Source organism: Polyodon spathula, chromosome 4 (genome assembly GCF_017654505.1).
Source record: "Polyodon spathula isolate WHYD16114869_AA chromosome 4, ASM1765450v1, whole genome shotgun sequence".
NCBI classification, from domain to species: domain Eukaryota; kingdom Metazoa; phylum Chordata; class Actinopteri; order Acipenseriformes; family Polyodontidae; genus Polyodon; species Polyodon spathula.
In genome coordinates this window covers 20,135,558-20,161,798 of record NC_054537.1, presented here as the reverse complement: position 1 = coordinate 20,161,798, position 26,241 = coordinate 20,135,558, and the positions used below count along the sequence as shown (strand labels likewise).

General features: G+C 39.5%; 2 protein-coding genes across 6 annotated transcripts; one reads left to right on the top strand and one right to left on the bottom strand.

Annotated features, from left to right (window-relative positions):
- Nucleotides 1-9,190, bottom strand: LOC121314295 (chondroitin sulfate glucuronyltransferase-like). 5 transcript variants are annotated; one of them, XM_041247392.1, is made up of 5 exons: nucleotides 9,102-9,190; nucleotides 5,376-5,708; nucleotides 3,877-4,441; nucleotides 2,877-3,059; nucleotides 1-1,607 (listed from the first exon to the last, which is right to left on the bottom strand). In XM_041247392.1, exons 2-5 carry the CDS (start codon nucleotides 5,651-5,653, stop codon nucleotides 336-338), a joined length of 2,298 nt encoding a protein of 765 aa, XP_041103326.1. In that variant the 5' UTR covers nucleotides 5,654-5,708; nucleotides 9,102-9,190; the 3' UTR covers nucleotides 1-335. The 5 variants fall into 5 exon arrangements, with proteins under 5 accessions (XP_041103326.1, XP_041103328.1, XP_041103329.1 ...); XM_041247394.1 differs by having other exon boundaries at nucleotides 9,088-9,163; XM_041247395.1 differs by lacking the exon at nucleotides 9,102-9,190 and adding an exon at nucleotides 9,067-9,089.
- An 87-nt stretch (nucleotides 9,191-9,277) lies between these two features.
- Nucleotides 9,278-24,804, top strand: LOC121314297 (ATP-binding cassette sub-family F member 2). The gene is made up of 15 exons (XM_041247397.1): nucleotides 9,278-9,381; nucleotides 10,816-10,997; nucleotides 12,620-12,832; nucleotides 13,722-13,904; nucleotides 14,184-14,355; nucleotides 14,584-14,679; nucleotides 14,927-15,029; nucleotides 15,793-15,888; nucleotides 16,371-16,490; nucleotides 21,980-22,069; nucleotides 22,515-22,625; nucleotides 22,777-22,839; nucleotides 23,309-23,437; nucleotides 23,767-23,970; nucleotides 24,344-24,804. Exons 2-15 carry the CDS (start codon nucleotides 10,859-10,861, stop codon nucleotides 24,449-24,451), a joined length of 1,827 nt encoding a protein of 608 aa, XP_041103331.1. The 5' UTR covers nucleotides 9,278-9,381; nucleotides 10,816-10,858; the 3' UTR covers nucleotides 24,452-24,804.
- Nucleotides 24,805-26,241: the final 1,437 nt, after the last annotated feature.

Below are 26,241 nucleotides of genomic sequence, written 5' to 3'. Positions count from 1 at the left end.
TAATAAAAAGTAAAAAGTAAAAAAGCAACCAGATATAGTCAATGAAACGCACACGTTATTCAAATTCTTTGTCGGATAATATACTTATGGTAATTTTTCCGTTAAAAGTGCTCTTGGGTATAACGCTCTGCCGTCCGGCTGTACAGAATTCCTGGGGAGAACCCTGGGAGTATGTACTTCTCTTTTGCTTTCCAGTTTAGACCAGGGTTGAGCAGTAAGACCAGGGTTTCCTAATCTTATTAGTAACAGGTCCATCCAGTTTCAAAAGTGTTCAGTTATTGAATTTAATATGCTGGAGTTGCAAATGTGTGGCGGCGTGCCCGTACAGAGTTGCTTTAAGTGCTGTTGGCCTGCTCCTGTTCAAACAGGGCCATAGCCAAGTGTGATCGGGAGGCCAGCCCCTCCAGGTTGCTCAGCACGCAGCGGTGGTAGATGTCCTCACTGAAGCGAGGATTGCACGTTCTGCGGATGTACTTCTGCATCAGAGCAGGCTCAACAGCACGGAAGACGTGTAGACTGGAGTAGTGAATGAACATCTCGTAGACATCCATGCTTTCCAACATCTCATCGTTGTCCAGGATGTCGGCCGCCATCTTGGTGCGTGCAGCCATGTAGTCTGCGTTGTAGAAGCAGGCCTCTTCAAAGACGTAGCGGTCAAAATGGCCATCCTTCAGCGACTCGGCGGCCGAGGAGGAAGCAACAGAGGGCTGTTGGTCACGATACACGATGGCTGGGCTGTACTCCTGGAAGTGGATAGGGAAGAAGACCTGCCAGTTGCTGATTGCGTTCATCCGGCACCTGTTGAGGAAGTCGGTGTTGACTTCTGTCCAGACACTAGCCAGAAAGAACAGAGTGTCAACGGGGTGCTTCTTGGAAATGATGTCCATCAGTTTGACCTGAGAGGGGACCTCAGTCTTGACGCTGATCCAGAGGATCTTGACATCTGCATATCGTTTCTCCACCTCGCCAATCATGGACTTGATCCCAGCAAAGACATCATTCTGGCTGACCATCTGGGCATCGAAGGGTTCGTAGATGAAGAGGAAGGTCAGGAGCACATTGTCATGGGTGTCCAGAGCATTCATCACGTACATGTCCAGGAAGTTACCCACGTAGTCTTGCTCGTGGGCCGTGACAGGAAGGATGACCTGCACCCTGGTGGCCTCTGTCACGTAGGGCATGGGGATGATCTCGATGGAGCTAAGCGGCCGCAAGAGGCCCACCCGTTTGGCTATCACCTGGCTGTGTCCCTTCTGAGTGAAGGCCTCCAGGGCCAAGTCCAGGGTGTACTCCATGCCCCGTGTGGGGTCGAAGCGCCGGTAGCCATTTAGCAGACGCTGCTTGCGAAAGCGCAGGACGGGCTGGTAGTGCTCGTTCAGCCTCTTCACAGCCGTCTCCACCACATCACTTACATCTGCCTGGTCTGCCCCCCGTAGTTCACACTTGGGAGCCCCATCGATGCAGGGGTAGATGTGTTCCTCTGTGAAGTACTCCCAGTTAATCACCTCAAAACGGGTTTTGGGCTTGAAGGGAGAGTTGATGCCAATGGGCCAGGTGGTCCCTGCCTTCCCCTCTGGTGTCAACGAACTGAGGTTACCGATCTGGAGCTATAAAACAGTATAAAAGAAGGATTCATAACATTAATACAAAACAAAAACTTGTAAGAAATGTCAATTTTTTAAAATAAAATGTATGTAAACTGTGTTGAAACTACAGCATAGTCTTAATTCAGGTCCCAGAATTCATGCAATTATTATGGACTACATTATTCTGTTCTATTTGGTCTATTTCATGGTTTTGATTAAATATGTTTAAAAGGGAATTTGGAATAAAGTTAGAATCAGCTAAAGATGTTTAACGTATACAGGTATACAAATGTCTTTTGCAACGATTGAAATTATTATTATTATTTTGTATTTATTATAAAATGAAAATGTTCTGTGAAACATTTAATTTCCTACCAACAGCTGAAATTTCACAGGGCTGCCCAGCTTTCGTTCCCGCTCAGTTTAAAGTTGTCCGTGACTCTGCCAAAAGCTAAGCTGAGATTTAAACCAAGGATCTCCTGCTTTATAGTTCCCTGCTTCCACCACTAACCACACTCCCATTAAACCAGATCTTTATTATTATTATTGATAATACAACAACGTTTCACCAGAAAGACGGAGCACAAGGAGGTTAAGTGACTTACAGACTCACTGTGTGACCTTGAACAAGTGGGATTTGAACCGGGGACCTCCTGGTTACAAGCCCTTTAACCACCGCACCACACAGCCTCCTATATTAATCTTAATATTAGACTTTGAACAGCAAGTTCATTTTACGCTAACCACTGATTTACTGTAAACTTTGTATATTAATAGACTGAAACATCCAGTGTGCATTTGAGAAATACTAAGATGAGAAACAAATGAATTTCCCTAAATACTATTAAGTCACTCGACTAAAAACTTTCACATCTACTTTACTGACAGAGCCCAACCATAACCTCAGAAATATGAAGAGAATGGGAGGTAGGAAACACACATTTCTTTAAGTTACTGAACGTAGTTTCCATACGGCCTAACTGAAGGCTCCCATTGCAAAGCAACATTTGCATGACTCTGGCTTTTCCTGGAAGCTAAAAACCCCACAGCTTGCATCTTTTATACAGACCATTTGCAATCTCAGTCATAGTAATTTGGAAAAGGAAGACATCTCTATATACTTCTCTTTTGATAGCCCAGATTTATTTTTGACAATAAATAAAATCACACCGATGGCACTAACTTGTATGTATAATCATACAATTATAACAAGATATGTTGTTTCACAAAGTGTTTTTTTTTTTTTCTTGACTAATAATTTGAGTGAAGCAGGGAAAGCTTAGGACTTGCCTGTAGTTGCTGGATCTGAAGGTTGGTCCTCTCAAGCTCGATCTGACTGAAGCGCTTGTGCAGCCGATACATCAGCGTGGGGTCGGAGACGGGATGGACTGTGAAGGCGTTTTTAAATGCAGCACTGTCCTCGCGTTCAGGGTCAGCGTTCTTCCCAAGCTCAAAATACCGATACTGCATCTCCTGTTGAGGAAAACCAGAGAGCAACTAAACAGCAGAACATATTGCACGTCGTATCTGTGGTTTGCATCGATTTGTATCAAGCTCTGGGTCTTGTTATAATTAGCATCATTTTTTTTTTTTTTTAATTTATTTTAAATGCAACAGCAGGGGTGCACAACTCCGTTCTTCGAGGGCCACGCCACATCAGGTTTTAGAGGTTATGAAGTGAATAATTAACATATTCCCTTTTCCATCCCTATCCCCTTTGAATATTTCATGCATAATTCTACCATGTTAAGTTTTCTAAAAAATATATATTTTAAAAATCAATTAGGGGATAGATGATAAATTGTTAGAGAATATAGTATAAGGTACAGTGTAAGCTAATAGCCATGAGACATCAGAGCTTCTAGCCATTCTGACCTTGAATGGATGAAAATCAGCTGGTGTCTTGCATAGCAGCCTGCACAATACTTAAACAGTATAGCTAACTTTATGGTGACATAATTTCCATATGATACAAACATCCCTCACCCTGCCCCCTTCACAAAAAAACTACCTAAAACGTTTCACTAAGTTTGCTCCTGCTTGCATGTCATCAGCTGAAGTCTTTTTACTGTAGCATCATGTATCTATTGCTCCTACTCTTAATATGCTTCAGCACATTTTGAGCTACACTTCTTGTGTTATTCTTGCATTCAAAAACACACGTAGTTCTTCAGTGCCTCCAATCCCACGTGGTACAACAGATCCACAGTCAGACAAATAACAGTGTTACCAATGTGAAGCACTGTTATTCAAAGCAAACACCGGACCAACACATTCTGCGTCTCCTCACCTGGTGCACCTCCACACAGCTCAGCCCCAGGGAGTCGATGATGCAGCGGCCGAGCCACTCGTCGGGCCGCACACTCAGGATGTCGTTACGGCAGGTGTCCAGGTGCGGCTGCAGGCGGGCCAGTAGGCTGCGGGACAGCAGGTAGCCATAGCCTCCGTGGCAGTAGCGGGCGTGCTCGTCTCCACCAATGAACTCCTCAGCGCGTCCCAGGTACAGGTCCTGCCCGGCGCTGAGATGGCTCACCAGCTGGCTTAGCCGCTCTGCCTGCGTGTAAGTGTCGTCCTGCGCCAGGTAGAACCAGTCATAGTCTCCCCCGAAGTGCTGGTGGAGGTAGCGCACCGTTTCATACATCAGCCAGACAGGCCGATCGTCCCCGTGAGCCACCACCTGCATGCCGTGGGGTATCTTGGGGCTCCGAACCCCTGTAAAAAAGAAGGTCTTGTGGAAGTAGTGTGCCACCGTGCGGTTCACCGCCACTGCCAGCGTGGTCAGCGTGGCCCGTGATGTCAGGATTCCCACTAGAAGGCGCTCTCGTATACCCAGCTCTGTGTGGATGTACCGCGTCCTGTGGAAGGGGGACCAAAAAAAAAAAAAGGATTTAGTCCAGTACAAAGCTTTCAGCAGTTTATTGCACACCACTGTGTGTGCAAGGTTTGTATATGTGGAATTTTGTTTGGAAGACTTTTTTTTTTTTTTTTAAAATGGTGCAAATATTGTCCTGGAACTAATTGTTACAGAATCGTACCAAAACTTTCTGCAGTGCTTACATTATCACAACAGTGCTTTATATTTTTTATAAAGAATCATACTCTTCATTGTTGAAGGTTTAGTCCCCAGTGGCCTTCTGTCTAAATGGTGGACATTAAAAATCCCACTGCACTCTCTGGCCAGGCGAACTGTCACTAAACAAGTCTTTCACACTCCTCCAGTACCTACAATAAGTAAATCACACATTGTGAATTGTTTCAATCAAAAAACATATAAGGCTATTTGTGCCTCAAATTCTCTGACACTACTGAATCAAACTTCCAGACATGAGAAAGCACAAATCCTTGCATTAACAAAAATGCAACCTTATTGTGTTAACATTAGGCAAGGCTTAATTGAATACAGACACAGAACTTCTCATCTAGGGATGGCAATAAGAATCCCATTGCATTGAAGTTTGATCCATTCCTGGTTTTACTATGAGTTTAATAAGACACACCAGAGCTAGTTACATACAGACTGTGGCTAATCAAGCTTGTAGTAAAACCTGGAATGGGTGAAACTGCTATGCAATAAGAGTCTTGACGTGACGAAGTGACCCTTGTTTCTCAGTGAAAAACGAACAGGGAACTAAACAGACTAAGTATTGGCGCAGGGATATAAATACATGCTTAATTAGACCCATCTACTGTAAGATTTCCCCCAGCGAGGTTCACAGTAAAACCTGGCACGTCTCAATCTGCTATTCAATGGGAATCTTATTTCCAGCCTTGTTGGTGGCGTTTACTCACCTAAAGACCTTTTTGTGCAGTTTGTTGGGGTCCCTGTAATAAGGAACAATGTGTGGCTGGAAATCTTCATTCTCTCCACCTGCCTCGTTGCCACCTTTAGTGTTGTGTCCCTGGTTTCCAGCAAACAGCCCTCCATTTACAAGCCCATCCCCACAGGGTTCATCAGTGTCCCCCTGTGTCCAGGACACGGTCAGCAGACTGAGGCTGCACCCCAAGGAAAGCCCCAGGATTAAAGGAAGTGCAGGCCTGAATAAGGCCAGGAGGGAGGACAGACGCATGGCATACACTGTGCTTGCTATGACAGCAGATTATATACAGTATATGATGTACTTTCTTTACCATTATAATATTATATATAGATTATATTATATATATATATATATATATATATATATATATATATATATATATATATATATAGATAGAGAGAGAGAGAGAGAGAGAGAGAGAGAGAGAGAGAGAGAGAGATGGGTATTTATATATGAAACAACTCTTTTGGGACCATTTTTTTTTCCTCTAAGAATTTTCAAAATTTTATAAATCTCACTTTAAGGACATATATTGATTTAATTTTATAATGACTGGCAATGCAAGGTATTTATTTTTAGACTTGACAGAGCTGTAGTCAACTAAATACAACACTTTGTTTTTAATATAGCACAAAAAAAAAAAAACCTTGGACACTGTTTTGAACCACTTCATTTGAAAAATCTTTCACATTCTGGAGTAATATCTTGACACCAGGTAAAATCATACCCTGGGGCAAATGTTCGTGAATTCCATAAATTGGATAACCACCTAATAATTGAAAAAAACCCTTAAGGCATATGTCTGGAATGAAGGCTAATTTTAAAGCAAGTAAATCTGACGTTCAGTGTTTCAACAGAAAGTATTTAGGCATGCCAGTGTACATACTCTCTATAGTCTTGCTGTGAAAGCTACATGCTGCAGATGAACGTAGGTGAATCCCCTACTTCTGGAATCCTTGCATTACTGATATAATCATCATATTGTGCATAAACAATATTTAGACGGTAAGCTTTCTCTTACCCTGTAGTTGTAAACGGTCTTCTGATTGCAAGTAAAGACACCTCCTGGCAGCTTAAATCACATTTGTTGTTTGTTTTTCTCACAAATGCCGATCAATTAAAGGCAGCAGGAAACACAATTATAAACCAAACAAACAATCTGCAATGAACCCCAATTAACACAACCAAACATAATTGACAAACTGTGACACACATTAAAATGCATACATCTATTTACAGTTAACCAGTAGTATAAATCCTGGGGCACTGTTTAGACAACAACGTACAAATAAGATACACCTGTAAAAACTATATTCTTTGAATTAAGAAAAGAGATTTAAAACCACGGGACGGGAAATGTAACACTTTTTGATTCACAGTAGCCTATGTAAATAAAAAAATATATATATATACTACTTGTTACTCGAGATACCCGTTTCAAATATCAATTTAAGCAATATAATAAAATGTTTGTTTCCCGACGACAAAAAGGAAAAAACAAAACAACAAAACACATTCACTGTGTCAGTCGTCTCCTAACTCAACCATCTTTCTCAATTTAACACACACTCAAAAACAGACGCTCTAACCACGACACCAACTCTGGAACTGTTGCCAATTGCAAGTCTTCATATCCAGTGCCCTAAATCTACAGTGCACTTTTAAAACGGCAATTAGAAGCTACATTGTGCAATGTCTTTTTATACTAAAATAGCGCGATTATGTATTTATGCAGTTTATTTAACTTGCATGCACACCATCAATTCGACTACACCGAAAAATAAGGAACTGGTCCTCGGTAACTAACAAGAAGCGTGGCGATGGCGCTTACAGTGTTGAATAATCATTTTAAATTGTATTGTAAAGATTATATATATATATATATATATATATATATATATATATATATATATATATAATATATATATTATATATAAATTATAAATTAGTTTCTGCTTTTTAAAAAAAATTGAAATACCCCCCAAATCAGTCAGTCTCTTATCCCGATGTCCGCTTGTTTCCTTACTCAGTGTAGGTTAACGTATACATATATAACATATCCGAGTCAGATTTGTGTGTCTTTCTTTCTCCAATAGTACAATCCCCGAGCCAAAGTGATTACTCCGTCTGCCAGCTCACAGACTTACTGCTGCCAGCCTACAGCCAGAACCTGCCTGTATTTTTCTCTTTTGCGCCCTCCCTTATTCAATGTATGACAGTTAAAAAAAATGAATAAAACAGACCCCTTTCTACTTCCTCCCCTGCCTTGGTACACATCAGACTGTGGTTGCTTGCAGGCTCTACATGAAAGTGTTGATGTCATGGAACCCCCGGGAGGAAACAAAAGAAGCGAACACAGTTCCAGGTTTTAAATCATATTCAAAATCTGTTACTCTGCATTTGTACATTCACTGAATATTTTACTGGAAAAAAATTCAATAATAATACAAACACAATTAAATATTACATGACAGTTGCCAACGGTTTAACACCATAACTGAAAAAAGGCCTTTTCACATCGCTAACTGACACGTCTTTTCTTTTTTTTTTTGGCATCCTGTAAGATGGCATTGTTATAACGGATGTTCAGTATATTTAAACCTATACTTGTATGTGTGGGTTACGGTTATAAATCAATGGGGATAACGGGCAGGTGTTAAGAGGAATGTGCGGCTGGCAGCTGAACAGATACAATAAGAATTTGAATTTGTATATGTGTATTTGAATTTACAATTCAGACCAGCACTCATAAGATAAAGCCCTTATTATACTGAGCGCGGTTAGTCTTTAGGATCATTGTTTTTCATGCAGTAAGCACATTTGGGAGTAAGCTGATCGGTGGGCTATGTAAATCCAACAGCAGTTGGTTAGCTGGATACTAGTAAAATCAAATATTGATAAATATTTAACCACTGGCAACATAACCGATCTCGAGAACCGTACTCAAAACCATTCTAACTAATCCAGCTCAACAAAGCGTCCACATTGAATTGCCGTTTCATTAATGCGTACACACACTAAAAGTTCGGTTACAGCACCTAGCAGCGCAATGAACAGTGGAAATTCATAGTATCCAACCATACACTGTATTTTTTCCCTTGAGGTGGTCTCCAGTGCAATATTATACTGTACATTTAGCACTTTTAGACCGATTTACAGGTAACTAAAACGGTTTAAAGGTATAGTGTGGACAGGGCCTAAGAGTGGGGGTAGCGCGACCCCTACTGAGTAAAACCATTTTCCGCATCACATCCTCAGTACTGACCAGGACTTGCCCGGACAGGGTATTGCATATCAGCCTTTTTGTAATGTTTTTTGCTTTTAATAAACATAAACGGATCTATAAATTAACATACCGATATATGTTTTAAAGACAAGGCAAAGCACAACAATGTAATGAATTTCGATTTTAGATCTCGTGTGAAATTTGTAGCGTTACAGACACAAATTAGAATGGCGTCACACTGCTTTTTTCTATTTATGTTAACTGTATGATTACATTATTGAGGTTGGAATAGCCAACATATTGGCATGTGTACTTTTATATGGTCTACATAACTGCTGGTGAAAACGAATCCACCACGCACTCTATCTGTGGTGAAACTGACATTGTTTCAACAAAAAACATTTAAGGTAATGGTTGCTTGTGATGTCATAATTACCGTCAATCGTCACACTCCTACCTAGAACTACGTACCATCCAGTTCATTGCACCGCATTCTCAGCATGCTCGGTGGCCTTCTGCTACCATGTTTTTTGTAAAAGCTTGCGCAATAGGTTGAAGGGGAAGAGCCGATGTGGTACTTGCCCAATAGGATAACAAACTACAACTCCCAGCCTGCTTTGTAAAAAGCGTGACCCTCCCGCTCAATGTCCTTGCCCACATAAGGTCTGGTGGCTCATTGGTCGCTGTGCCGGTTTTGCTATAAGAGAGGCTGAGCGTTTCTATCACAGCGGTGTTGCCTCAGGGAGTAAAGGTAAGAGGAGAAAATGTGCAGTTTATGTATTTGGTAATTAATAATACATTTAAAATAAACAAAAAAAAAGTAGCCGACACCATTAGGGAGCAATTGGAATGGTGAGAACAGGCGTTTGTATGCTAAGAGCCATCAGCGACTAGCCATATATATTATATATATATATATATATATATATAATATATATATATATATATATATATATATATATATATATATAAAAAAAAGAAGTTATTGTGAGTGAATGTTGTAAAACGAGCGTTTTGCGGGTAACGAGGATGTCTTGGCGAACAATGCAGCATGATCACAACCAGGTGGCTTCTGCCTTTTCGCAGTGCAGGTTATAAATGTATGTATGTATGTATGAATGAAGTAGTCATTTTAGTGTGTGTGATTACTATATAGAATATTTACATATATATAATATTTCGTCTTAGCCATTTAGTTATATCCTTAGGAATTACTGCTTTACGTCGTTTTCAATCCAATGCCATTCGGGCCTACCGGCATCTATTCTCGGATACTCCCAGAACAGTGGAGATTGTGGTTTAGGCAGAATCCGGTTCCTCTTGTGAGCAGCATGGCGAGTTTTAGCTGCGGTGTCATTTTTTAATATAAAAACACAAGTAACACAAGCTTTTAGCAAGCGTGCTGCTTGGATCAGTGTTTTTAGTTTAATAAAAAGGGGCACGACATACGAGTGGGGCAACTAAGGAAGGCCTAAAGTTAATAGTGATGTGTAGCAAATGCGATCGGGTGGAAACAGACCGGATAACTATTTACGTCATTCATTGTAACAGTCACACCTTTTCTAATAATGAAAGAAAATACGTAGCGTCTTGATGAAAGAACTCTTTATACTGTTCGTGCCGCGTCGCCTCGATAACTGATGCCTATTTGAGGGCAACCCCCTTCTCGTAGTAGACACACCGGTGCTAGGCCATGCTTTTTATGCGGGGATGCTGACGAGTTACCGAGTCAGAGGCGCATTTACAAACTAACGCTAATGTGGAAGAGCTCAGTCATTAAAGCAAAGCATATACATTGTACACAGTTTACCAGGAAATATGCCTTGGTTTGTGATTAAGGATTAGTCGTTTGAAACATATTTCAGTTACTTTATCATGAAACATATGTACGTTATGTGAAATTGCAAGTTTAAATACATGAATGAATGAACACAACTAGGATGACGACTACTTGTGTCCTTGAGGAATTTGTATAATTCTGTGCATGTATGTATATGTGTGTGTATATATATAATATATATATATATATATATATATATATATATATATATATATATACACACACATGCATGCATAAGCTTGTTGATGGTTGAGAATATACAATGTGCAGAATGGTCTTGCTTGAGCCACCACAATGCAGCTTCATAAGTATTTGTTCATTTTAAAACAAGTGTTCTTCACCTAGGTTGCTTTCTTCAATTGGAATATCATCATCTTGATCTGCAAACATGCCCTCTGATCTGGCAAAGAAAAAGGCAGCCAAGAAGAAGGAAGCAGCCAAGGCTCGCCAGCGGCCGAAGAAGGGTGAGGAAGAGAATGGCGAGGTGGAGCAGCAAGAAAGCCAGGAGAACGGGGTTAAAGTCGATGGTAAGAAACAGAACAATATTAAATAACATGGAGCGATGTGTTTTTAAAAAGTGATTGTTTGTTTTGCACGGATGCACATGAAGGTCCATACTGTAGCTTTTTTTTATTTTTAAATACATGTTTAGATTGTGTGGGTTAAATATTAGAGCGAATATTTGACATATTCAGATAGAAAACTTCAGATTTCTTATTTGCTACAAATTACAAAAATACCTACACTTATTTACCGCCTCATCAAACATGGCAAATGAAAGAGCTCTGTGTGAAGACTGGACTAGGGCAGCGTACTTTGGCTCACTGTCTTGGGTGCTCACAGCTGGCAATTTCAAACCTAGCGATGGTATGACCAAACACATTCTTCAATGAAAAGTCATGAACAGGGAGACCTAGAGTCACAACACCTGCCCAAGATCGACCAGCAGCATCTTCGTGGTGTCAGTTGTTAATCGGCACACTAGTCACTGCACCTGAAGAACATGTACCAATGTCTCTGCGGGTAGCTATCAACATAAGTATTTACAGTTTAAAAGTTCTTTTTAAATTTTCATTTTAGCACCTAAGTGAAAAAATGACTTGTGCTCATTCCAGATCGAAGTATTAATAATTCTCAGGAGCTTCCATTGACATTGTCATTTTGTAGATGCTCCTCTCGTAAGCTAGTGTTTGCTAGTCTGCACTCTGCTCTGATACTCTGCTAAAACCCTTTTCCGCTGGTGCTAAAGATACAGGTATTGCAATTGCTGCAAGTTTTCTGAAAGCAGGAAAGATGTCTGAATAGTTCTCAATAAAAACCCTGCAGGTCTTGTGGATGGTCTTAAAACCATGATTTGAGTGCGTTTTACTTGTCCAAATTCCTGGCTGAGTGTCAACAGGTAAGATACTCTGATACAGATTACTGACTTGCTCTAATACCAGGGATGCGCGCAGTGCTACATGGGATACTGAGATCTCTGCTGCTTTTATTTATTTATTTTATTTATTTTTAAAAAAGGATGCAGGGAGCAGTGGAACCATTTTTACATGTTTCATTGTCTAAAACTACTTCATAATATAAACTAAATTATTGTATATGGATGAAAAGGGGATCTGTTGTCTTTTATATCTGTTTTAGAAACGTTATTAAAACGTCCTGCATCTAACCCAATCCTGCGTAAACGTGACCTCTGAAATGTGGTGTCAGCTTTATGTACTATTTATTTCAGGAATAAACTAAACAACTTTAACTTGAACTGCTATTTGGCATCCATTGTTTTGTAGTTAATTCACTGGGGTAAGGCGCAAGGCCTACTCAACATATTCTGTACTCCTGTGATATTTTCCTACTTTGACTTGCTACTTTAACATTTTGCTGTAAAACACAAGTCATGCCCCCCAGCCCCTGCTGCTATGCAGCCTCTGCCTGAGTTCTGAGCAATGTAATGGCTTTCTTTTTGAAAATGAACGAATTTTAAATTGAGAGAATATCTGAACATGAAAATCCTGTGTTCCTCCCAACACTAATTTATCAAGATTATTTAAGATAACTACAATTTAACAAGCCACTTGCTTAATTTGGGGTCAAAATAGCCTGTTACTGGTTATGAAACAAACTGTTTGACTTTACTTTCATTATACAATTACAGAAATGGCAAGTCTGACCAAGGGAATAGATGAATTTGAACTTAAGAAGACTGAAGCACGAGCTGTTACTGGTGTTTTGGCCTCGCATCCCAACAGCACAGATGTGCATATCATCAGTCTCTCTCTAACTTTCCATGGACAGGAGCTGCTCACTGACACCAGTCTGGAGTTGAACTCTGGCAGGCGCTATGGACTCATAGGGCTTAACGGCACAGGTATTGGATTTGTATGTGCAGTAAAACCATACCTGAATGAGATGCAGACAGTATTGTATTTGAAATCAGTCTTAATCACCTAGCTGCCCATTTATTTTGGCAATTTCCATGTTAAACTGCTTTTTTTTTTTTGCTATATTTTTAAATACAAACTTTTTTTATTGTGATTATGATAAATGGAAGTGCAGTATTTCAATAGAACTTAAGTAACAATTAGTTTATAATTGTAGCATTATAATATAGATCATAACATATTTATTTTACAATGGCAGTATTACTTGTGTAGGCATGTCACTTTTTAGAAATTATTTTTTGTGTGATAGATTTCAAAGCAGACGCACTTCAAACCCTTGTCAATGCTAACGTCTATCTAGCACATATACATCAGAAAACTTGAGCCTCAAATTTTCAATCACATCATATACAATATCTTCACCCGTTTCAGGAACGGGTGTATAGCGCTGTTTTATATGAATTCTGTGAAGTGTAGATACAATAAATAGGTTTTGACCAGTACCAAACCTGACAAGGCTTCCTTGCAGCCTGTAACACCAACATATAAAGAAATCTCCTCATTTTATTCTCTGTAGTTACATAGGCTTCCATTTTTCGCACTCAGCTGTGTGTATACAGATGACCCGGTCTGTCAATCACATTTCTAAGGGACTGCTGCCATCAGCCAGTAAAGAATACAGCTACATACACTTTTACAATGGTGTTCTTTTTTTTTTCGTTGAAGCGCATTAAAAAGATATGTTAAACTTTGCAGATGCACTTATAAGCGCCTGCACTGTTTTCTCACAGGAGTCCATGACACATTTGGACTTGCATGAGCATGTGTAGTTGATGCATGCCTATTGCATAAAATGAACTTGTCTTACCCTGACAGGTAAATCCATGTTACTGTCTGCCATTGGTCACCGTGAAGTACCAATCCCTGATCACATTGATATCTACCATCTCACTCGTGAGATGCCTCCCAGTGAAAAGACTGCCCTTGAGTGTGTGATGGAGGTGGACCAGGAGAGAATTGTACTGGAGAAAGAAGCAGAAAGGCTTGCACATGAAGATGGTGAGTAAAATAAAAAAAAAAAATACAGCTGAAGACTTGCGACTGCAGGCTTTAGATTCTTCATTATTCAATGACTTTGATCATGGGCAAGTCCTTGTACTCAGCCATAGCTCTGAACTGGTTTAATGCAGGACTGTACTAGCGACTTTGCGAACTAGGAGGTGATTTGTGTGTGAGGCTACATTTATAGGCATAATGGAAAGAACCCCATACTGCAAAATGGAGATATATAATATGGAGGATACTTTTCTGTTGTGTTAATCTGTGGCTGCTTTGTAGCGGAGTGTGAAAAGCTGATGGAATTGTATGAGCGTCTGGAGGAGCTGGATGCAGACAAGGCAGAAGTGAGAGCCTCGCGCATCCTTCACGGTCTGGGCTTTACTGCAGCAATGCAGAGAAAGAAAATGAAGGACTTCAGTGGTGGCTGGAGAATGAGAGTTGCCCTTGCCAGGTGAGGAAGGATTTACATAGGTGTTTACTTTAAGATACAGTGTGTAGCTGTATGCAGTGTAGTTTATTTTAATTGTATGATGCTGTATGTACCGAGACTTACAGTTATGATCTGAATAACTTTTGCTGTCACGGTTTTATGCAATTTTCATGATTTTCTAAATGCAATATTAAGGCATGGAGTTCATGAGAGGTTTACTGTGCTAATGTTTCAAACTGTTCTTTCTAGAGCTCTGTTCATAAAGCCTTTCATGCTGTTGCTAGATGAGCCCACAAACCATCTGGATCTGGATGCCTGTGTGTGGCTAGAGGAGGAGTTGAGTTCGTAAGTGTTACATTGTATGCCTTACCATACCATTTTAAAATGCAGCCTGGGTTGCCCCTGCTAAACTCCCCAGCTACAGTTAAAAGGTGCTTCTAAAGTAGCAATATGTTGAATGTCAGTAAAGCTTTCAAAACAAAATGTTGGGTTTGCATTCTGCTTGGTATACAACTATCCACACAAGTAAAGTGCAGTGTGTGTGTATCTATCTGTATAGCTAAAGTTTTTTTTTTTTTTTCTTCTGTTTTAGTTTTAAGAGAATTCTAGTACTGATCTCCCATTCGCAGGACTTTCTTAATGGTGTTTGTACCAACATTATGCATCTGCAGAATAGAAAACTCAAGTATTATACGGTAAGTTCAATTTTTTTCCAGTTTGGAAACCAACTTTTATTTAGAGTTGATTGGTTTTGTTGAACTTCAAACCCTTATTGTAGGTTCCTCGTTTCTCTAAAAGGCGTGAGAGTATGTTGACCTGAGTGCTTGGAGAGTGGGAATGGCTTTAGGTACATCAGTGTTAAACCGGGTCCACACCTGAGCAATCAGTTGCGCAACCCAATTGCTCCTGAAATCGTACAACTCCGTCCATATCTGAGCCATTACTTCTGCAACAATGTTCCTGCATCTACAAGTTAACTTTGCATAACTAGTCGCTCGGGTGTGGACCCAGCTTTACAAAACTAATGTTCCATTCCATGGGGTGGGGGGACGGCACTGCTGTGTAATGATGCAAACAAAAGGCCGAATTGTAGCGCTGCTGCTGTGCAGTATGTTCTCAGTGCAGTGGTGCTGTGACAAAAATGGACCGAAGCGTTTTTCTGAACCATCAGCGCTGTCCCCTTCTGAATGTGTGTGGGTTTTTTTTTTCCTTTAGTCTTTTTTTTAAATCTACAGTGCCGGAATCCTGGTAGTACTACTTTTTTCATCATATTAATAGCTGTAATTTACCTGTGTGGTTGAAAATTAGTATATACATTAAGTATATTCTTACCATTTTATATTTAAAAACATGCAATTGAAGAACTCCAATATTAACACCTCTCCTGCTAAATAACCCATTTTACAAAAGTGCTATTCCTATTTCAGAGGTATTAACTGATCTCTATTTTTAAACAAGGGAAACTATGATCAGTACATTAAGACCAGGGAGGAACTGGAAGAGAATCAGATGAAACGTTACAACTGGGAGCAGGACCAGATTTCACACATGAAGGTAAACCCTGCACCCTAGTGGATCTTAGCAGAATTACTCTTGGTACACCTACACATACACAGGGTATTTGAGACTGTAACAGTACATTAAGGACATCGTCCTGATAGGATATTTGTATAATTTATAACAAGATCAAATGATCGTTTAATTGTTAAAATACTGAAAGTTGGAGTGGGGGTGTATTTGCAAAGCTTGTTAACTTGCATAAAACGCTTTGGATATGAAAAGGTGATTTGCTTATTGTGCAGAATTACTTAAGGGGCAAAACAGAATTTTAAAATTAAATAAAATATGTTTATACTCAATCTGCTAAATGTATTCATTACTCTTTACCATGTTTTTAAAATAGCCACTCTTTTTGAGCTTTCTTTCTAGAAGTGGAAAGCAATATACCGATCTTTTATAGAACAGAGTAGCTAGACGATCATTCTGAAGCAGGTCTTTGACAGGATAGGTAATTGTATGTATTTTTTTTCCCCCAGAACTATATTGCACGATTTGGTCATGGCTCTGCTAAGCTAGCCAGACAGGCCCAAAGTAAAGAGAAAACCTTGCAGAAAATGGTGGCATCGGGTTTGACTGAGCGAGTGGTAAATGACAAGGTAAATGCTTTTCACGTGTATTTGTGTAACTGTAGGGCCCTAAAATACCACAAGATGGCAGTTTCACAATGTAATTTTGTTTGATCTTCGAACCATTACTCCTTCACTTTTTTTTTTTTTGTTTAAGAAAAGTAATTGGTTGTAATAGTTATATATTCAATAAGGAAATCCTTATTCTTTGGTTTTGTGTTCAGTATGGGGGAACTGTTGTGATGCGATATAACAAAAGGCTGAATTGTAGGACCGCTGCTCTGCAGTATTTTCAGTTCAGTGCAATGCCACCATTTCAAATGGACTGAAGTGTTTTTTTCTGATCTTCGCAGTGTCACCCATATAAAAGGGTCAATATCACCTGAGGTGTTAATTGGGGAATAACTGACTGGTACAAATGTTTCTTAATAATTTGTAGATTACTGACTAAGCAGAATGAAATTGAGCAAAAAAGTATTCTCTATGCCAGGGGTGTGTAATTCATATCGCCCGACGCCCAGGACAACAAGTTTTGCCATCGGACAAGTACTATATTTTATTAATTTTTTTGATAGAAAAACTCCAGTAGATTTCTAGGGTATCGCACAATGTCACACAAAGCTTAAATTCCATGCAAAAATATATACAGAGTACCCAAACACATACCATTTTAATTAACAAACCCTCAGTCACACACACTAACACATTACTGTTACATTGCTTTTGTCTATAGTAGGAGCCCAGTAAAGTTTGACAGCCAGCTCTAGGAAGAATATTTCACATAATAATTACAAAAACCTTTAAACTATTTTATATGTAACAGGTGGTTGGCAGTAGGTTTGTAAAGCTATACATTGACTGTTTAATACAGCTTTGCGCTGTGAGACTGACAGCGCAACGCCCACAAGACAAAATAATTTGTTTATCCAATGGTCATATAGGAAACAAACATATTAAACAAGTGTCATCTTTCTTCAGGGTAATGTAGTTTAGAAACCAATCCTTTTTACCCATCCACACAGGTAAACATTCTACCTGTTTCTTGAAGGATCCCAGGGTGTCAGCTTCAACAACATTACTGGGGAGTTGATTCCAGACCCTCACAATTCTCTGTGTAAAAAAGTGCCTCCTATTTTCTGTTCTGAATGCCCCTTTGTCTAATCTCCATTTGTGACACCTGGTTCTCGTTTCTTTTTTCAGGCTGAAAAAGCCCCTTGGGTCGACACTGTCAATACCTTTTAGAATTTTGAATGCTTGAATTAGGTCGCCACGTAGTCTTCTTTGTTCAAGACTGAACAGATTCAATTCTTTTAGCCTGTCTGCATATGACATGCCTTTTAAGCCCGGAATAATTCTGGTCGCTCTTCTTTGCACTCTTTCTAGAGCAGCAATATCTTTTTTTTATAGCGAGGTGACCAGAACTGCACGCAATATTCAAGATGAGGTCTTACTAGTGCATTGTACAGATTTAACATTACTTCCCTTGATTTAAATTCAACACTTTTCACAATGTATCCGAGCATCTTGTTAGCCTTTTTTATAGCTTTCCCACATTGTCTAGATGAAGACATTTCTGAGTCAACAAAAACTCCTAGGTCTTTTTCATAGATTCCTTCTCCAATTTCAGTATCTCCCATATGATATGTATAATGTACATTTTTATTTCCTGCGTGCAGTACCTTACACTTTTCTCTTAAATGTCATTTGCCATGTGTCTGCCCAGTTCTGAATCTTGTCTAGATCATTTTGAATGACCTTTGCTGCTACAAAGTGTTTGCCACTCCTCCTACTTTTGTGTCGTCTGCAAATTTAACAAGTTTGCTTACTATACCAGAATCTAAATCATTAATGTAGATTAGGAATAGCAGAGGACCTAATACTGATCCCTGTGGTACACCACTGGTTACCACACTCCATTCTGAGGTTTTTCCTCTAATCAGTACTTTCTGTTTTCTACATGTTAACCACTCCCTAATCCATGTACATGTGTTTCCTTGAATCCCAACTGCGATCAGTTTGAGAATTAATCTCTTCTGCGAGACTTTGTCAAAAGCTTTCTGGAAATCTAAATAAACCATGTCATATGCTTTGCAATTATCCATTATCGATGTTGCATCCTCAAAAATCAAGCAAGTTAGTTAGACACGATCTCCCTTTCCTAAAACCATGTTGACTGTCTCCCAGTACCCTGTTACCATATAGGTAATTTTCCATTTTGGATCTTATTATAGTTTCCATAAGTTTGCATATAATAGAAGTCAGGCTTACTGGTCTGTAGTTACCTGGTTCAGTTTTGTTTCCCTTTTTGTGGATCGGTATTACGTTTGCAATTTTCCAGTCTGTCGGTACCACCCCTGTGTCAAGAGACTGCTGCATGATCTTGGTTAGCGGTTTGTAAATTACTTCTTTCATTTCTTTGAGTACTACTGAGAGGATCTCATCCGGCCCAGGGGATTTGTTTATTTTAAGAGCTCCTAGTCCCTTTAACACTTCTGCCTCTCTAAAGTTATTTAAAACTGGATAGGAACTGGATGGCATGTGGGGCATGTTGTCAGTATCTTCCTTTGTAAAAACTTGTGAAAAGTAATCATTTAATATATTTGCTATTTTTTTTTTCTTCATCTACGATTTTGCCATTTGTATCTCTTAAACATTTAATCTCCTCTTTGAATGTTCGCTTGCTGTTGTAATATTGGAAAAACATTTTGGAATTGGTTTTAGCTCCCTTAGCAATGTTCATTTCTATTTCTCTCTTGGCCTTTCTAACTTGGGTTTGCAGTTCCGTGTACTTTCTTTTTGGTCCTTTTTTAATGCTCTGTAAAGTGCCTTTTTTCACTGAATATTTTTTTTAATTGATCTATTAAACCATTTTGGCAATTTAGTTTTACATTTAGATTTGTCTACTTTAGGGATGTAATTGTTTTGCGCCTCTAGTACTACATTTTTGAAGAACAACCATCCTTCTTCTGTGGGTGTTTTCTCTATTTTACTCCAGTCTACTTCTGTTAGTCTCTGTTTCATACCTTCATAGTTTGCTTTTCTAAAATTGTAAACCTTAGCTTTAGTCTTTACTTTTGGGGTTTTAAAAAACACTTCAAATGAGACCATGTTGTGGTCTGAGTTTGCCAGTGGTTCTCTGACCTCTGTTTTAGTTATTCTGTCTTTGTTATTTGAAAAGACTAAATCAAGGCATGCCTCCCCTCTAATCGGTGCCTTGACAAATTGTGTTAGGAAGCAGTCATTTGTCATTTCCACCATTTCAATTTCATCCTTCGTGCTACCCACCGGGTTTTCCCATTTTATATGGGGGAAGTTGAAATCCCCCATTAGTATGGCTTCTCCTTTGCTACACGCATTTCTAATGTCATTGTATAACAGATTATTTTGCTCACCGTCTGATTCTGGCGGTCTATAGCATGCTCCTATTATTATGCCCTTTGAATTTTTGTCCGTTATTCTGACCCATATTGATTTGGCTTTATTTTCTTTGTCCAGGTTTAACACCTGGGCTTCAAGACTTTCTTATGTATAGCGCTACCCCTCCTCATCTTCTGTCTTTCCTATATAGTGTATACCCACAAATATTATATTCGTCCCCATCACTCTGACAACTACGTTTCTGTAACACCTGTCACATCAGTTACCTGTTAGTGCAGTAGCTTCAAGTTCTATTTTTGTTTCTGATACTTCTAGCATTTAGATAATTACATTTAATGGTTGTCTTACCCGAGTTGCTGTCCTTTTTTTGATGCGGTCTCCCTTCTGTTTTTTTTGTTTATTTCTCCCCCCTTTCCTTTCTAGTTTAAATGCTTCTGAACCTGCTCGAGGATCTTTTCTCCAAGTAGACTGGTTCCCTTGTTATTTAAGTGCAGTCCGTCCCGTCTATACAGATAGTCCTCGTTGTAGAATGTGGTCCAATGATCAAGATAGGTGAAGTCTTCCCGTGTACACCACGTCTTCAGCCATGCGTTTTGATTAATTATTTCCAGCTGTCCATATGGTCCTTTGCAAGGTGCTGGTAGTATACCAGAAAATACCACAGTTTTGGTTTTCTCTTTTAATTTCCTTCCTAGCTCTCTGAATTTGTTTTGCAGGGATTTTGGTCTGTCTCTTCCAATGTTGTTTGTACCGATGTGGACGACTACTACCGGGTCGTCTCCTGTTCGTTCTAGGAGCCTGTCCACATTCTCAGTGATGTGCTTGACCGAGGCTCCCGGAAGGCAGCACACTGTTGTAGTAAGGGGGTCCAAACTGCGAATTGAACTTGCTGTATTTCTCAATATGGAGTCCCCAACAATCCTGACCTCCCTTCTTTTTGCTGTCTGGTCACCACTGTCAATAGGGTCCTGGATGTTGTTCTGCTCATCAAAATTCTGAAGTGACTCATTTGTTGGTTGTTTTGATTTCTGGTGGTTGTGTTTGACGAAGTTTCTTTTTTTTCCCTGCTTCTGCCTACCTGAACCCAGCTGTTCTGACCTTCTATCTCCCTGGTGGCTTTCAGTCTGTTAGGGGTGATGCAGACTTCCATGAATTGTGGGTGTGCTAGTTCCTCAAGATCCTGTTGCTGTCTCACTTCTTCCAGCTCCATTTCTAGCATACTTACTAGTTTATGCAAGTCCTGGATCGCGCGGCACTTTACGCATACTTTGTTTAGCTCCACTGGGTTTTCTCGGATTTTCCACATCAAGCAGGTGTCGCAGATTACTGGCTTGAAGACCATGTTGAGGGTTTTTTTTTTTTTTTTTTTTTTTTTTTTTTTTTTTTTGAAGTTTAGTTTCTTCTGCAGCCGTCAACCTGCTTCTAAACTGCTCTGTACTTTTCCACGCCTGTACTTCTCCCACTCGCTGTCGCTTCCACTCGCTGTCGCTGGGAAGACTGCCTCGTTTAACTGCGTTGTTCTGCTGTGCTGTTGGCTCCTCCCCTCGCCCGTGTCTCAGAACGGCGCTGAATTTGAATCAGCTGCTCAGAGTTTCAGCTTGTTTGTTATCAGTAAAACACACATGGCTGTTTGACTTTGAGCTGCTGCTGTGTTTCCCCAGTGTCCTGTGTTTTCTGATTAAAGCAATTCAAGATGCAATTTCTCCTTACTGCTTCTAAACTGTTCTGTACTTTTCCATGCCTGTACTATTTCCACTCGCTGTCGCTGGGAAGACTCCACTTATGTCATGATGTAAACATTTTATTAAGCACTAACTGATTGTGTTCATTGTTTAAATAAAAGCATAATGCTACGTTGTATTCTATGTGTTTTGTGGGATGGTAAGAGGACAAGTAGTTTTTGTTAAAAAAAAATATGCACATCCCTGTATGGACTTTTCAACATTAATATTTTATAGATATTGACAACTAAACAGAATTAAATTGTGCTTTAAGTACTACTGATGGAACATTTATTACACATGACTGAAGCCCAATTAGATCATTAATTTGGTCCTAAAGGGAACCGATAAAGTGGTGCTGGGGTTTCTTTCAGTCCTGATGTACATACCTACTAATCCTGTTGCATCCTTACCTTGCAGACTCTGTCATTTAGTTTTCATCCTTGTGGGAAGATTCCTCCTCCAGTTATCATGGTTCAGAATGTCAGCTTTAGATATGCACAAGACGGGGTAAGTTTCCTAAAATATTTAAAACAATATTTTTTTTAAGTTCAGTTAGTCACAAGCCTAAATGTAATGTTAAAGTAAATACACTGTTAGTCACATTTCAACAACTATTGAGGTAGTGTGAATAGGTTGAAGTCAGCTGACAGGTATAATTCATTTTGCACTTTTTAAATGTGTGGCTTTTTTTTTTTGTTAGTTTTCACAAACTCTTGTTCCTTTTAGCTATGTTTTGGGCACTGCTGGAGTATGATGTAACAAAAGGCCGAATGATAGTGCCACTGCCATGCAGTATGTTCTCAGTGCTATTGTGCAGTGACAAATGGACCAAAGCGTTTTTCTGATCCACTGGTAGTGTCTAAGCATTCCCAAAGATTAGGACAATTATTGTACAAGCTTTGCCCTGTGATAAACCTGCTGAAAACAGAAGGGGTTTTGTTTTTTTATATAGCCACTGATCTACAAAAACCTTGAGTTCGGTATTGATTTGGACACGAGGGTGGCTCTGGTTGGTCCCAATGGAGCTGGAAAGTCTACGTTGCTCAAGCTGCTTGCAGGAGAGGTAAAGAAGTATATCTTTTCAAGAAATATGTGAAATTTTATAACAAAACTCTCAGTGCACCCTAAATAGTGTTAAAGTTTTACTTGTAATGTAGGGGTTTATGTGCACACCAAACTAAAGCTGCTTTTTTTTTTTTTTTTTTTTTTGCTAGGTGCTTCCATCAGATGGCATGATCAGGAAACATTCTCATGTTAAGATTGGCAGGTACCATCAGGTAACTTTTTTTTTTTTTTTTTTTTTTTTTTTTTTTTGTAGAAATGTATTGCAACATGTTTTGCCTTGCACAGATTTACCACCTGCACAGAATTTGCGTGACAGTATACATCTATAAACAAAGAATCACAATATTCGTGTGAATGTGAAAAAGGGTTTGAATTGGCTGTCAGCCCCACTAATTGATATTAGTTAAGCTCTCTTGTTTATAAAAGGTGCAGCTCTGCTGCACAGGGAGGTGTGTAAAGATGAGCTGCAAGTGTTGAGTTAAGTGATGGTCAGATATGTGTCGTTGTACTTTACTAGTCCAATTTTGAATGACTATATAAACATAAATACAATTTTTTGACCCAGCGCTAATTTATTAAGTACTGAAACTCTCCTAGTCTTAACTGTTCTAACAATATTATAATATAGCTAATGTATTTTGGATGTGTGTTAAATGTTTAAGTGTACCATCTTGTTCTTAGCATTTAACAGAGCAATTGGAGTTGGATCTGTCTCCTCTAGACTACATGATGAAATGCTACCCAGAAATCAAAGAGAGGGAGGACATGAGGAAAATCGTTGGTAGATACGGACTCACTGGTAAACAGCAGGTATTGGCAGCAGATTACCTTCAGTTATGCTTCTTCCAGCCATCGGTGTATGTGTCCAGTTCTGAGGTTGTATTGAGCACACTGGGCTTTAGATGAGCCACAGTTCTATTGGCAAACATAGCAAAATGGTTATACATCCTGAACCATGAGGGCTGTAGCTAAAACCTGGCTCAAAGGTTTGGCTTAACAATAAATGTTACTGAAATGTAGGAAACAAAAAATATTAAGAATTCACATCAAGCTTTTAAAATGATGTTCCCTGCAGACAAAGTGTTAATGTCTATGTACAGAGAGCACTGCTAAAACTGAGTTGTCATATTTCCTCCCAGGTAAGCCCTATCCGAAACCTGTCTGACGGTCAGAAATGCCGGGTGTGCTTTGCATGGCTGGCCTGGCAGAACCCTCACATGCTGTTCTTGGACGAACCTACAAATCACCTGGATATTGAGACTATTGATGCACTGGCTGATGCCATCAATGAGTTTGAAGGAGGAATGATGCTGGTCAGCCATGACTTCAGGCTTATTCAGCAGGTAAGGGAGTTGCTGCTGGTAGAGTGGGTGTTGGGGTTCAAGGCTGACTCTGGCTTTGTGCTTTTGGAGGTATAGGACTAGTATACCTAGTTGTTATTGAGCTTGTGTGAACTAAGACTTCTGCAGTTTCTGTATCCATTTCTTCTACAATTGCTGGCACCCATGAGTAAATCTGTCTTTTATATGTGAATCTGTTTGTTTTGTGGTACCTTCTGGTCCAGTTATTGTGACTTTTTTGAATATCGGTTATTGAGTTGCATCCAAGTCATACCCTTTCTCCACTTGAAATGTTACGAAATACTTTAAATGCATCCAGACTTGAGGCTGCAGGGTCAAGTTACATTAATTTGGTTTGTGTGCTTATTTCCATTAGGTGGCTCAGGAGATCTGGGTTTGTGAGAAACAAACCATAACCAAATGGAACAGAGGCATCTTGGCGTACAAAGAGCACTTGAAATCCAAAATGATACGTGATCCCTGAACATCTTCCTGACTTGACTGCCCGCATTCGTAATTCGTAGTGGAAAAGACATCTTCCCCAACCCCCCCTTTTTTAGAAAACAAAAAGCATGCTGAAAAGCCCAACAACCCCCCCCCCCAACTTCTCACTTCATTCAAAATGGTAACCTGAAACCATCCAACTCTCATCTATAGCCAAGAACTTCATCCTGTGTACTGTCAGAATAAACAGTCTTTGAACATTTGGACATTCTCAAGCTAGTGATACGTGCACTTTCCTTTTTTATTATATATATTTTTTTTTTTTTCAAGAACTGTTTGGTCATTTTATTATTTAACAATGTATCTGCAATAAAGGTTTATTTGAAACAAGAATTAAGTTCAGATAAACAACCTGTTTTAACTAGTAATTTGTGTTGGGAATGGGGTGACAATGACTGGAATCGATTGCATCCCTTTGTCCACAAATTGGTGTGAAACATCTGTAAATGGCAGTGATTTATTAAAGGGAGGTATTCTGTGCTTCAGAGCGACTGCACTGTATGCACATTACTGTTGTAATGTCTAATCAAGTTAACACATTGTGCATTGTTTACATAGTGTGGACTGCCTTATCCAGTTTAACTTTTGGGATGTTGAAGATTAGTGGTAATCGGGATCTGTGCAACCAACCCTCAGTATTTACAGATGTAATTGTACACTTAAACAGTTAAGCATTCCTGATGGGTTGAGTCTGGACCTACATGCTACTGCTAATACCTCAAACCATTTAGTGGGCAACTTCAGATTTTTAGTCTTGAAATTCTGAGGAAAATTCTAATAGCACCTTTTGCTTGGCTGCAATATTGCAGTCATGTGAAATCTATTTTTGTTTTCAAATTAATCATGATTGTTTTACAAGAAAGATAAACCTCTTTTTGTATTAAATTTGTACTAGAAAAACACCATTGTAGCAAGATCTCATCTCACAAACCATCTGAGACAAGTGCCCTAGTCCCTGCCAAAGAGAAACATACCCATAACATGATGCTACCACCACAATGCTTCACAGTAGGGATGGTGTTCTTTGGGTGATGAGCTGTGTTGGGTTTGTGCCAAACATAACACTTTGCATTTAGGCCAAAAAGTTCCATTTTAGTTTTGTCAGACTACAAAACTTTTTGCCACATGGCTACAGAATCTCCTGAGTATTTTTTTGCATACTTCAAATGGGATTCAAGGTGGGCTTTCTTGAGTAATGGCTTCCTTCTTGCCACCCTACCATACAGGCCAAATTTGTGGAGTGCTTGGGATATTGTTGTCAAATGCACACTTTGACCAGTCTTGGCCATAAAAGCCTGTAACTCTTGCAAAGTTGCCATTGGCCTATTGGTAGCCTCTCTGAGCAGTCTCCTCCTTGCTCGGTCATCCAGTTTGGAAGGACTGCCTGATCTAGACAAGGTCTTAGTGGTGACATACACCTTCCACTTCTTAATAATCATCTTGACAGTGCAACAAAGGATATTCAAGGCCTTTAATATTTTTGTATGACCATCTCCTGATCTGTGCCTTTCAACAACTTTGTCCTGAAGTTCTTTTGAAATCGCCTTGGTGCTTATGGTTGAGTCTTTGCTTTAAAATGCACTACCCAGCAGAAGGAACCTACAGGAACTGCTGAATTTATCCTGACATCATGTGAATCACTACAATTTAACATAGATGGAGACCACTTAACTTGGTGGGTGATTTTAAAGGAGCTAATTTAGGATTGCTTTTACAAGGGGGTGGACACGTACCCAACCAAGCTATTTCAGTTTTTATTTTTAATTAATT